The sequence below is a fragment of the Dermacentor silvarum genome, chromosome 10 (assembly GCF_013339745.2).
Source record: "Dermacentor silvarum isolate Dsil-2018 chromosome 10, BIME_Dsil_1.4, whole genome shotgun sequence".
Lineage (NCBI taxonomy): Eukaryota > Metazoa > Arthropoda > Arachnida > Ixodida > Ixodidae > Dermacentor > Dermacentor silvarum.
This window is the reverse complement of record NC_051163.1, coordinates 54,336,794-54,350,609: the sequence shown is the minus strand read 5'-3', so window position 1 is coordinate 54,350,609 and position 13,816 is coordinate 54,336,794. Positions and strand designations below refer to the sequence as shown.

Sequence of the window (13,816 nt, the reverse complement as noted above, 5' to 3'; positions counted from 1 at the left end):
AATTGTCACGACCTCGCAGGAGACGTGGAAGCAGGCGTACAGCACGTATACAAGTACTTTATATGAGCAGCAAACGCAACGTCGTTGTCGTCTCTGTTTTTCTACCCGCGCGCTACTTCAGCGTCGTTTCCATGGCCGGGCACATACCCGCGGCGACGATATAGCATGTGGCATTTGCCCCTCCTTTGAAAGAAGCATCGTCCCGATGCGCCAAGCGCCCAAGAAAGTGCAGTGATGGTGCAAAAGTGAGGTCATGATGCAAAATATGGCTTCATACGAAGCACGTGCACAACCTCGGGCAGATGCTGCCGGCGTTTGGAGCAGTAAGGACTGTCGGGCACAACTTCATAATTCACGTCACTGATGCGGCGTAGAACTGTGTACGGCCCGAAGTATCTTCGCAGGAGCTTCTCAGATAGCCCCCGCCGACGAATAGGAGTCCAAACCCACACCTGGTCGCCGACGTTGTACGTGACGGGTCTGTGTCGAAGATTGTAGTGTCTGGCATCGTAGTTCTGTTGCGCTTGGATGCGCAAGCGTGCAAGCTGCCTTGCTTCCTCGGCGCGTTGCGTAAACTCCTCGGCACCAGTCTCGTGATCACCACACTCGTGTGGCAGCATCGCGTCCAACAGTGTTGTTACTTCCCGGCCATAGACGAGGCTGAAAGGTGTCACGCGTGTTGTCTCCTGGCGAGCCGTGTTGTACGCAAATGTAACATATGGTAAAATCTCGTCCCAGTTCTTGTGGTCGACGTCGATGTACATACTCATCATGTCTGCCAGAGTCTTATTCAAACGTTCTGTCAGCCCATTGGTTTGGGGGTGATAAGCGGTTGTCTTGCGGTGAGTTGTACCACTTAATCGCAACACGGTATCCAGAAGCGCGGCCGTGAAAGCAGAACCTCTGTCGGTAATGACCACTGCGGGAGCGCCATGCCTTAGGACGACGGCTTCGATGAAAAATCGTGCTGCTTCGGCTGCTGTTCCCCGCTGGAGAGCACCTGTTTCGGCGTATCGGGTAAGATAATCAGTGACGACGATTATCCATCTATTGCCGGCAGAAGACACTGGAAATGGACCTAAAAGGTCCATGCCAACTTGTGCGAACGGCGCTTGTGGTATCTGAACAGAATGCAGCAGTCCAGCAGGCTTGACGGGTGGGGTTTTGCGGCGCTGGCAATCCAGGCATGTCTGGACATAACGTTTCACGACCGGCGCAAGTCTTGGCCAGTAATACTTTAGCCTAATTCTGGATAATGTGCGGGAGTAGCCCAAGTGACCAGCGGTCGGCTCGTTGTGACAGGCGTGTAGGACTTCGTTCCGTAGAGATGCGGGAACGACAAGTAGGTAGCTGCTGCCACTGGGTGAAAAGTTCTTTTTGTAGAGAACGTCGTGACGCAAGCAAAATGAAGGCAGCGCTCTGGCGAATAACCTCGGCACGCAGCTTGTTTTTCCCTCTAAGTAATCAATAAGAGGAACCAGTTCTGCGTCCTCGCGTTGCAGGCGTGAAACGGCGACAGCGTCTACCATGCCTAGAAAAGCCGCGTCGTCATCGTCGTGCAATGCAGTCTCAACAGGCGACCGAGACAGGCAGTCGGCGTCGGCGTGCCGCTTCCCCGATTTGTAGACAACAGTGAAGTCGAACTCCTGGAGCCGAAGGCTCCAGCGTGCTAGCCGACCAGCTGGATCTTTTAAATTAGTCAGCCAGCAAAGTGCATGGTGATCACTGACGACGGTGAAACAGCGACCGTATAGATATGGGCGAAATTTGAGGATGGCCCAGACTACCGCGAGGCACTCTTTTTCTGTAGTGGAGTAGTTAGTCTCCGTTCTGGATAGGGTCCTGCTGGCGTACGCAAGCACTCTCTCGGTGCCGTCCTGCAGCTGAAGAAGCACTGCGCCAAGGCCGACATTGCTAGCATCGGTATGAAGAATCGTCGGGGCGTCTTCGTCAAAGTGTGCGAGCACAGGAGGCGTCTGCAGCCGCTGCCGTAGCTCGTCAAATGCCCGTTGCTGCTCTTCGCCCCACACGAAGGGGACATCTTCGCGGGTGAGATTTGTTAATGGACACGCGATGCGCGAAAAGTCCGCAATAAACCGCCGGTAGTAGGCGCAAAGGCCCAGAAAACGTCGCACGGCCTTTTTATCAGATGGCGTCGGGAAATTAGCGACGGCAGCGATTTTATCAGGGTCAGGTCGAACACCTTCATGACTAACCACGTGACCGAGGAATTGAAGTTCCTCAAAACCAAAATGGCACTTTTCCGGTTTCAAAGTTAGGCCTGCTGAGCGTATTGCCTCAAAGACCGTCTTCAGTCTCCGTAAGTGTTCGTCGAACGTGGCGGAGAAAACAATCACGTCGTCGAGGTACACTAGGCAGGTTTGCCATTTGAGGCCTGAGAGTACCGTGTCCATGAGTCGTTGAAACGTTGCTGGCGCAGAACACAAACCGAAGGGAAGCACCTGAAATTCATAAAGTCCATCGGGTGTCACAAAAGCGGTCTTTTCACGGTCTCTCTCATCAACTTCGATTTGCCAGTAGCCGCTTTTCAAGTCCATCGACGAAAAGTAACGTGCGTTTCGTAGCCGGTCCAGTGAATCATCGATACGCGGTAGCGGATAAACGTCTTTCTTTGTGATCTGGTTGAGTTTTCGATAGTCGACGCAGAAGCGCAGACTACCGTCCTTCTTTTTCACCAATACGACAGGCGATGCCCACGGACTCTTAGATGGCCGAATAACTCCGTCCTCAAGCATCGTCTTCACTTGTTTTTGGATTGCCTCCCGCTCTTTTGGTGCTACACGATAAGGATTCTGCCGGATGGGTCTTGCGTCGTCTTCGGTGATAATACGGTGCTTGGTGAGCGGCGTCTGGCTAACTCTTGACGTTGATGCGAAGCAGCTGTTAAACTCATTGATGAGCTCAAGAAGGCTGTTGCGTTCGATGGGCGATAAAGTTCGACTGACATCAACCACAGGTGCAGGCATAGGCGCGGTGGACGCCGCGTGCTGCACTGAGAGGCAGTCTTGTATTGGGGCAATTTCGTCGAAGTAAGCAACAGCAGTGCCTTTAACAATCTGTCGACGTTCCCTGCTAAAATTCGTCAGCAGGAGTTCAGCATGTCCGTCGAGTACATTAATTACGGCCCTGGCGACGGAAACGCCCTGACTCAGTACTAGTGCGTTGATGTGTTCAGCGACGCCAGGCCCGGTGTGCAAGTTATCGCAGATGACAGGCACGAGGGAACAACTTCGCGGCGGAAGCGTGACGTCGTCGTCGGCGATACGTAAACGCGGTCGCTGGTCATCCGCGGGGTCGACGTCTTCGGAGCTCGTAGCAAATGTCACCATGCGGTCGCGGACATTAATAACTGCACCGTACTCCCTCAAGAAATCCATTCCCAAAATAAGTTCTTTACAGCACTCAAAGAGAATGACGAGGGTGGCAACGAAGGCTGAACCGGCGATTATGATTCTGGCTGTGCATTTTCCAATCGGCGTCATCAACTGGCCCCCGGCAGTTCTGATGTTGGGCCCGGTCCACGGCGTCTTCACTTTTCTTAGTCTGTCGGCTAGCTTTAGACTCATTATCGAAAAATGCGAACCAGTGTCAACGAGAGCAGGCCACTTGGTGGCCGTCAATGCTAACGACAAGATCGGCGCTGACGGCGTCTGTTACATGTGGTGTGGTTGGAATCGTCGGAGTCGTAGAGTCGTCGATCGTCGGTGATGGGGGTTCTTGGGAAGCTGGACGGTTTGCAACCTCACCCCCGGAGGTCGCTGCCTCTAGTTTCCCCGGCGCGGGCTAGGAGACCTGCCCCTAGAGGCGTCAGGAAAATCGCGACGGGTTGGTTGGGTGTAACGAGCCGGTGATGGGGAACGCGATCGAGGCGTCGTTGAACCTTCCGGTCGAAAGTTGGAAGGATTGTCGTCGCATGTACGTGGAGCGTCAAACCGAGGGTAACTATAGTTGGTGGGAAATCTGGGAAACCCAGCTGCGCGGTAGTGGCAAGCTCGATAAACATGTCCTGCTTCACCGCAATGAAAGCATAGCGGCCGGCGGTCAGCGGTGCGCCACAAATCGGTTTTTCGTAGCGGATAGCCGGCAGGGAATTCTCCGTAAGACCGCGGCGCAGCGATCGGCTGTCGGCGATACGGCATTGCTGGCGGCGGCTGTGACTGTCGAAGATAGGGCGTCGGGGATGGCGGCGGTGGCTGCGTCGGAGTGGTCGACGGTGTCAGCAGCATCGAAGTGGCGGGAGGTGGACGACAAAGAGCTTCCGCGTATGTGCATCGTCGCGGCGCCGCTTGCCAGTCGGGCGAAGAAAAGGCCTGTCGAACTTCCTCCCGGACGACATCAGCGACAGAAGCCACCGCTGGTGCCATGGGAGCAATTCCGAGCTGCCGGATCTCCTCTCGCACAATCTCTCGGATAACTTCACGCAGAGATGTGCCGCCGCTCTCAGGTAGCAGTGAAGCATTTGTTGGCGAGCTTCGCGCGATCGTATTGGCGGTACCGCTGCTGTAGTGCCCGTTCGATAGCGGTAGCCTCCTTGGTAAATTCGGCCACTGTCGTCGGTGGATTCCTCACGAGTCCGGCAAACAGCTGCTCCTTCACTCCCCGCAAGAGATAGCGCAACTTCTTTTCTTCGGCCATCTCAGGATCTGCTCTGTGGAAAAGGCGGGCCATATCTTCTGCAAACATGGCAACGCTCTCATTTGGCTTCTGAACACGAGATTCGAGAAGGCGCTGCGCATTGTCTTTTCTGTCGCTGCTAGTGAATGTGTCTAGCAGCTGGGTGCGGAAGGCATCCCATGTGGTCAGGCTCCTCTCCCGGTTCACAAACCATGTCCGCGCACTGTCTCGAAGAGCAAAATAGACATAAGACAGCTTTTGCCGGGAGCTCCATTCATTATGACTGGCGACACGCTCGAACTGGTCCAGCCAATCTTGGACATCTTCAATGGCGTCACCATGGAAACTTTCTGGGACCATAGGATGCTGTAGCGTCACCTGCGATGGAGTTGCAGTGGCCATGGCGGTAGTACTTAGACGCGGTCCGGCAGGATCCTGCAAGGGGTTGAACTCGGGCGTCAGGCCTAGCAGGCGGCGGCTGTACCGGTGAACCGGAGTTTCGACGAGCGAAGGCGATTCCGCGTTCGATGGATGGCTCCGCGAAGGGGTGCTAAGCATGAGGCAATTCTACCCAGCACCTCCACCAGTGTCACGACCTCGCAGGAGACGTGGAAGCAGGCGTACAGCACGTATACAAGTACTTTATATGAGCAGCAAAACGCAACGTCGTTGTCGTCTCTGTTTTTCTACCCGCGCGCTACTTCAGCGTCGTTTCCATGGCCGGGCACATACCCGCGGCGACGATATAGCATCTGGCAATATATATATATATATATATATATATATATATATATATATATATATATATACGAGAAGAAAGGGGACCGAGTGGCCGATTTGTAGTAATCATATCATAAGCAGCCAACTGAGGCTTCTTATGATATATATATATACAGTCTTTTTGACGGTGTCAGGTGGTACTCCATGCCTGAAAATGTAATGGACTGGATGGAGGAGGATTCGAACTTACGACCTCTAGATTAGAAGCCCGGTGTTCTACCTCCGCTCTAGGCCACCACACCAGGGACTCACTATAAACGAGTCAGCAGACGCACTAGCGGCAGCATCTCTTAAGGGCCGGGTACAGAGGATCCTAAAGGCCAAGCTATACGTACGCGCGCCAGCGCGCGAGAGCTCGCGCCCACGTGCCTCACACATGCGCAGATGGTGCAGGACAGATCTTACGCGTCGAAGTGCGGCTCGAGCACAGATATCTGATGTTTACAGATGCTAAGAAATAGCGTTGTCCAATATGGCGGCACCCATGGCTCCCGCTTCAGCGTGAATTCTCGCGATGGGTGCGTTCTCGCTATTGAAACTACGTTCTCCCTATCAACTATTGAAATGAGCTTTCACTTTATCCAAACTCATCTGCAACGTTACTTATGAGCGCAGAGCGTGTCCAATTTCTGAGATCGTTCTACAATTCCGGCACCCGTAGGCCTAACGAGATGCGTCCGCATAGTGACAACAGGATGGTTACTAACGGATTGTCTTGGCTTGGGTACATTTGGCACGAGGCACCAGACGAAACGATTGCAAGAATACGAGACGATGTCTACCAAGGCGAAAATGTGAGCCAAGGGGGCGCATGCTGGCGCGCGTCTTGTACTTATACAGGTTCAAACCGCCATTACTCGCAAGGCCCGACAGACGCAAGGCGCGTGGGCGCGAGCTGCGCGCCGGCACGCGTACATGCAGTTCGACCTTAATACTTCGGCATACTGCACTGCTGCAAGATTTTTAAAAAAAATCTGTCCAAGGAGAACATGGTCATGTGTATTGAAGAACAAAGATTTTCAGCACCTTATACGACAGCAGATGGTGTTCGGCAAGAAAATTTGAAGTTTCATTTACGAATATGCGTTGTAGAATACCAATGCGTAATTTTTATTTCCACACGTCGGTTTGGCAATTTCCCCTGAATGATTCTATTGCAATTAACCCGAAACTATTGAACATTTTTTATAGGGTGTCGTAGGTTTGACGTCCACAGAAAACGACTTCTATAAGGTCCCCTTCGCCAACTTGTATTGGTGATTTCGCTTCTTGTGATACTGTATCTTGGGGAGTCGGCACTAGGACACTGCAATGGGAACATATGTGATGCCATATTTAATTTTGGAAGTGAAACAGAGACCACCATGTTAATTTTATAGCTTTATTTTCCTCAGCATGAAAACACAAATATTGATGATGATGATGATTTGGTTTTAACGGCGCAAGGGCCAGTTCTGGCCAAAGAGCGCCAAGCACATGCTACAAAAACAAAAATATTAACTTGGTGTTGCGCCTCTACGGCCGTAGTTGGCTGCCTACGACTTATTACACTCAAGGAAACAAACATATTAGTAGACATTACTCCGAGCGTCGGATGATGATGTTAAAAAGTTTTATTGAAAATAAGAAAATAAAGCTTGGGTTATACGGGAAGACATGGTCAGGTCCCTAGTCCGGGACACCGTTGGCAAAAGCCGCTGCGTCGGAGAAAACACTGGCGAGGCGTTCGTTTCGTGAAGTGCGCTCGTGCCAGAGCGCCAGTGCCAGAGCGCGCGCACTTCATCGTTGTCGTCTCCTGGCGACATATGACTTGGCATTAAGAATAATATAGCCTGAAAATTAATATTAACGATTAGTATTATATTACCATCTCATTCTTAAATCACAAATTTCGACTGAAGTATTCTTCCCTTTTTACCTATTGCCACCCCGATCCATGGCCGATCCTCCGTAGTGGGTTTAGCCCTACCCCTGGGCACCTGACGACACCCAACGAGCGTTTTGCAGCCTGTGCTTCCTGCGTTAGCCCGACATGTCCGAGGAACCGAAGCCGTCCCTCGACCTCTCCTTGCGAGCGGTGTCGGTGGCACAGACGGACGCAGAAATGAACCGAGTCGAGAACCGGCTGGCCAGCTTCAAGAACTGGCCGCTTACGGGCGACTACCTGCAGTACTCGCCGGCACGGATGGCCGACGCCGGGTTCTACCACTGCCCCATGGAGAACGAGCCAGACCTGGCTCGCTGCTACGTCTGCCTCAAAGAGATGTGCGATTGGAAGCCCAATGACGACCCCTTCGAGAAACACGCTCGTTCCACCGAGTGCGAGTTTCTTCGCTTGGGGAAAAGGCCGGAGGAGCTGACTGTCCTGGACTTTTTTTTTTCAACTGGAGGAAGCTCGCATGCAGAACAAGGTGCGAAAATACGTGGCGGTTCGTGAGGCGGGAACCGCACTCCAGGCAGTGGACGAGGTGGAGAAGGCGCTGAACGAGTTGCGCTAAGCCAAGCCGCGCTCCTGGGTCACGTCCTCTCTCTTTTTTTTACTCTCTCTCTCTCTTTTCTGTTTTCTTTTCTTGTTATTTTTTGAAACCTGTCTTCACAATAAATATCTAGTTACAAATACCCGAACAGATTTCTTGCTTGTCCAATAGGGAACGGTAGTAGGGGCCTTGTATCCAGCGTTTTATATATGTCGGGAGGACGTCGTGGCCGAAGGCAATTCCATGACAGGTGCGTCGCGTTTGCAATAGCGGTGTCGCAGAACGAACAGGTAGAGCCATTGGGCCGCGATATTGCTGAGCGAGAAGACGGTCGCAGCCGCCGTACATGCAGCCTCGACAGCAAGTGCAACCCTGGGAGGCCACCTTTTCTCGGTGATTAAGCCCACCAGAGAGGTTTGAACCACACGGGGGTATGATTGCTCGTGCGGTGCGTCGGAGGTTTTCTTTCTTTAGAAGCAAGTGTCCCGATGTGTCTTCGAGAAAGTGCGTGAGCGGCCAAGGCACGGTATACGAGGGCGACTAGCCGAATCCGCAAGGGCATTTCGAGGTATAGAGCCGCACGGGGACCCACTGGACGCTTACCTGGATAGACGTTGTCGCGGAAAGACGGCGTAATGGCATCCGCGAGCGTGGACGAAGGAGTTATCTCGCGAATATCGTGGATCGCTAGCGTTGGGAGTCCGTGCGAATGACGATCGGGTTATAAAATTGTTTCGCCAGCAACGAAGTAAGGCCGTCGTGTACGGCGGCAGTATTGAAAAGGATTTGATTTCCGACCCCGCGCTGGTGATGCGAGAATACTTAAAAAAACATCCAAATATATTTCTTTCGAGAAAAACTCCAGTAATCTTTTGCAAAGCTCTCAGCAATACACAAAGAGTAATACAAAAAACGGCAAAGCTCGCATTAGGCTGCGCAAAGCTCGAGACACAGCGAAGCCGGCCGATCGATTGCGTGATAACCTAAAACATACCTGGCATAAGAAGCTCAACTCAGGCATAGCCAAGGTTAAACCTAGCTGCTACCAAGTTCAACCTAGATACAACCAAGTTCAACCTCGACATAGCCAAGTTCAACCTAGCTACTACCAGGAGACGCCATCGATCGGCCAGCTTCGTTGCGTCTCGAGCTTTGCGCGGCCTAGTGCAAGCTCTGCCTCCCCATTACGATGACAGAAGAGAAGTGAAATTGCACGCTGGAATGATTAGCGGCCACGCAGCCAGCTGTGGAAGACGACGACGACGAACGCGGGAGCAGTGGATTGAAAGCTACACTGAAAAGCCTCAATCCTTCCTCCAAGGTAATTTTTAAGTATTGTCTGCATATCTATTAAACAATTTGGGAAATCTTATTTTAAATGATATGTTTGTGAATCACTTTAATATTACTTGATATTGCTTAAACACGCGCTCGTGCTTGGCACGGCATCCAATGGCACAAGGGCAAACCGAAGGGCGCCAACGAGCCAGCTGCGCAAGACGACGACGACGCTCGAGCCAATCCTGATGATGATAGTTTCCCGAAACGCGCACTTCTTACGGCTGGTATAAACAGCTTCGCTGTTAATAAAATACGTCGTTGCGTTAATGACTATTGGCTGCGTTGACCGAAGACTTTCGTATCGAGGGCAATGTTGAGCTATCGCTAAAGGGCATGAAATTATATTTCTGTGGCTACCTCGACATACCAGCATTGGTGGTAATGGTCCTCGCCGATGAAGCCGCCCGGTCTGCTCATCTGGAAGGCCGACCAGTTCCAATTCCCTTATCCAGGACCGACGCTGCAAGAAAGCTTCATATCATGGCTAAAGCTATGACACACAAATATTGGTCTTCTCCCAACCTCCCTAAGTGTCATCTTCACAGACTTGCCCCATCTTTAAAGCTACAAGTGCCATCAAAAGTTTCCCGCTCTGAGGCGACAGTATTGTGCCGCCTCTGGCTTGGGGTGGCATTTACAAAGGCCAACTCGTCCCGCATTGGAATGGGGGATACGCCCATGTGCGACTCTTATGGAACCAGAGAAACGACTGAACACATCTTATGTCTCTGTCCCCAGTACGACGTCGAGCGTGAAGGTCTCCGGACAGCATTGAACCGGTTGGATTCTAGACCATTTTCGGAAATGAAGATCCTTGGACCATAGCCGTACGCGTCGATGGGACAAAAAGCCACAGAAGCGTTGTTGCAGTACCCCAAGTCGACAGGTCTTGGCGACCGTGTGTAGACTCGGTGCAAATTTTCAAATGTGCGCAAAACTGTGCTCTCTCTATCCCCGCTCTCTCTCTTTTCATCCTTACACCCCTTCCCCCAGTGCAGGGTAGGAAACCGGACGTGCGTCACTTGCCTCTTGGCTTTCATGATCTTGCTCACCTTTATGCCACGTCATGGATAGTATACATTTGTACAAAAACACAAAAGGGACGACAGGAGCGAAAGGACACAGTCACGGAAGTGAGGACAGAGAGGGCTGTCTGTCCCTATTTGTCCTTACTAAGTGGAAGAACAAATTCAAAAACTTTCCTCTTGAGTTTATATAGCGTCAAAAAAGTTCACTTATATCGCTCGTTTAATGTCAATCAGAATGTTCGTAAGGGTTTGCAAGGGCAGCTGCTCTGTTTGCCTCAATCCTCATCGACCTCTTCACGCCTCCCTCCTCACACACTCGCCCACCCAAACACACCGTACACCTCCCAGCACCTTTTCCCGTATGCCTCAGCACTTGATTCGTTATCCCGCTGTTTCTGCAACTGCATGATTTGGTCATTTCCTGAGACCTCATCGCAAACTCGAGCACAGGCACAACAACCTTCTCTTGCACGCGCCTTCTTACACCGCAACAAAGCAAAAAACAAGACTTGCCGTGCCTGAATCTATCGCCACGTTCACCAGCAAACGGCGTTCTGGCTCTCCGGAATTGCGCTTCGATTGAGAGAACGAGACAGCGAACGGGATTCGTGCACCCTGTGTGTGCACGGAGCAGAGCCGTCGGCGGAGTACCGGTTGGTTGATTGCACAAAGGCTCGAGTTGCCTGGCGTTTGAATACTGCAGTGGTGTACGCTTTTGCCCGAGTCGAAAGGGCTTGCGTCTTCCTGGTTTTGACAGGAAGAGAAGTGTAGTGGATTTCCCTGATTATACTGCGACCGCTGCAATTGCGGCTGCTTTGGTATGGTTTCACTTCGCGAGAAGGTTTGAGTTCTGGCACGGCATTTCGCTCCTACTACTTTCTCTTTTCCAACGTCGCCCGTGACGATGCTTCACGAAACGTTTGTACCGCGCACCTGCATAAGGGGCTGATTTTTCCCAGGCCATTACGCTTCGCAATTTGTGAAAATGATATCCCACGGAACGCAGGCACATAATGTAACGATTTGTCGCAAAATGACAACTTTTGTAAGAGTTCTTTCTGATTAAATGCGGCAGTAACTGCTGTTTATTAGAAGGCTATAACTGCTGTCGGGGCGATTATATTCTGTTGCAAACATTATGTTAGATTTTATTCTTAAAACAATGGAATATCCAGGGTAATACAAAAGAACAATCCACTCCAATGGCTCAATATAATCTGCTGTTTTTTTTAAACTAGACAAAGTTGCATCAACTTGGTTTAGCGGTAATTTAATAACAATATTCTTGTGTTTAATGTATACTTGATTATAAAATTCATGTACTTCAACAGCAAGTACAAAAGCACTAGATATTACGAGGCAGCTAAAGTGCTCTTCGAAGCGTTTCTTATATATCAACCGCAACATACGAGCTTAGTGGATCAATTTAAAAATATTGCAAATGGGGGCAACTTTTGCCGCAGGCTTCTTCAGGCCATTTCATTGTCCCATAAATAGACAGGAGGTACATGAGGAAATAAAAAAAAACACACAGACAAAATGACAAGCGCAGATTGCACCGTTGCGCATGAATCGATGATAAATGTTGTAGGCACGATATGATACTTGGTATAATTTACACACAAATTTCATAAATGTATAGCAAGAAACTGAAGCACGAAATTCACTAAAAAGTAAGCACAAATTTAGGGAAACGTTGAGACACCTGCGCAATGGTGACATATATAGCTAAATAAACACAACATATACACAAAGGAATATGCACGTGAAAAAGAAAACAACAGCAACAACAACAACAACAACAAACCAAATCACCGGAAGAGAACATTAGAATATTAACAGATCACGCACAACGAATTCTTTGGGAATGATTTTCTACTTCACTGCGATTAGCATTAACGCATATGTGATCTGGTGATGGGAAATTTAATACTGGTAGACACTTAATACTGGTAGATCGCCAGTCAGCCTCTAGAGTCTGTAAAGGAGTACGTTTATCGAGGTCAATTACTCACAGGGGACCCTGATCACGAGAAAGAAATTTACAGAAGAATAAAATTGGGTTGGAGTGCATACGGCAGGCATTACCAAATCCTGACTGGGAGCTTACCACTGTCGTTGAAAAGAAAAGTGTACAATCATTGCATTCTACCGGTGCTAACATATGGGGCAGAAACTTGGAGGCTAACAGAGTAGCTCGAGAACAAGTTAAGGACCGCACAAAAAGCGATGGAACGAAAAATATTAGGACTAACGTTAAGAGACAGGAAGAGAGCGGTGTGGATCAGAGAACAAACGGGGATAGCGATATTCTAGTTGACATTAAGCGGAAGAAATGGAGCTGGGCAGGCCATGTAATGCGTAGGATGGATAACCAGTGGATCATTAGGGTTACAGAATGGATACGAAGAGAAGGGAAGCGCAGTCTAGGTCGGCAGAAATCCAGGTGGGATGATGAAGTTAGGAAATTTGCAGGCGCAAGTTGGGATACGCTAGCGCAAGACAGGGGTAATTGGAGATCGCAGGGAGAGGCCTTCGTCCTGCAGTGGACATAAAAATATAGGCTGATGATGATGATGATGATGAGACATTTTAGTGATTATGCTTATGTTACGTAATTATGGCGCATAAGTTGTCTGTTCAGGTACATACCTAGTGGTAAATCATCATCATCATCATCATCATCAGCCTATATTTATGTCCACTGCAGGACGAAGGCCTCTCCCTGCGATCTCCAGTGGTAAATACCCAGTGGTAAATACCGAGTGGTTCAAGTTCAAAGTCGGACAGCAGCCTGCTAAGACGCTTACTAAGCTACGAGGTTATAAAGGGCTGTTCAAAGTGCGGCATTGTATTCTGTATTACTTTTTGCCATTGTATTATGTAGTTGTGTGACCGCAGCTGCGAAGGGTGGCGAGGCCCTGTCAGGCACGTTCATTGCCTTTTGTCGCGTCCCCCAAGGCATTTCTGTAAGAAGGAATGTCTTGAATAATTGAAAAAAGAAAGAAAGAAAGAAGCTAGCCGCAACTTGCTTGTTCGGCCACATACCTAGACTGTCTCATTTGGCCGCTCGGCAAGATAGCGGTCAGCACAAAACTAATGGCACAAGCTCGTAGGCAACTTGTCTGACTAGGAACTGCAGCTTAATGAGAACGGACGGAGGGAAAGACTTGTGGTACGGACATCTTCTTAGTAATGAAATGCCAAGAATCACGATGTTTTCAGAGGGAGCTGGAGCTTCCGACCTGCAGCTTCGTTTTGGCACTTGTTGATTCCTCTGCAGGATAACCTGTGACCTAAGTTAACACTATAGGAGCATGGTAGCTTCGAATGACATTATGCTGCAATATGCAAGGCGTTAGCGGATACCCGCACACTGGAGGATACCGTAACGGCTTTAGCATTTGCGTGCACACCTCATTATCACAGCTCCCGGTTCGACTCCGGTAACTATTTTAAAATAGGTAAAATCAGGGGTTTTGCGTGCTGAAACCACGAACTGATTACGAGACATGACTTAGTGGCGCACTCCGAATTTGTATCGACCACCTGCCG

At 50.1% G+C, this 13,816-nt stretch overlaps 1 protein-coding gene across 1 annotated transcript; it reads left to right on the top strand.

The window, feature by feature from the left end:
* Positions 1-7,447: 7,447 nt before the first annotated feature.
* Positions 7,448-7,852, top strand: LOC119431547 (baculoviral IAP repeat-containing protein 5). Its single transcript, XM_037699027.1, has one exon. The coding sequence runs from the start codon at positions 7,448-7,450 to the stop codon at positions 7,850-7,852; it is 405 nt and encodes a 134-aa protein (XP_037554955.1).
* The last annotated feature ends 5,964 nt before the right edge of the window (positions 7,853-13,816 follow it).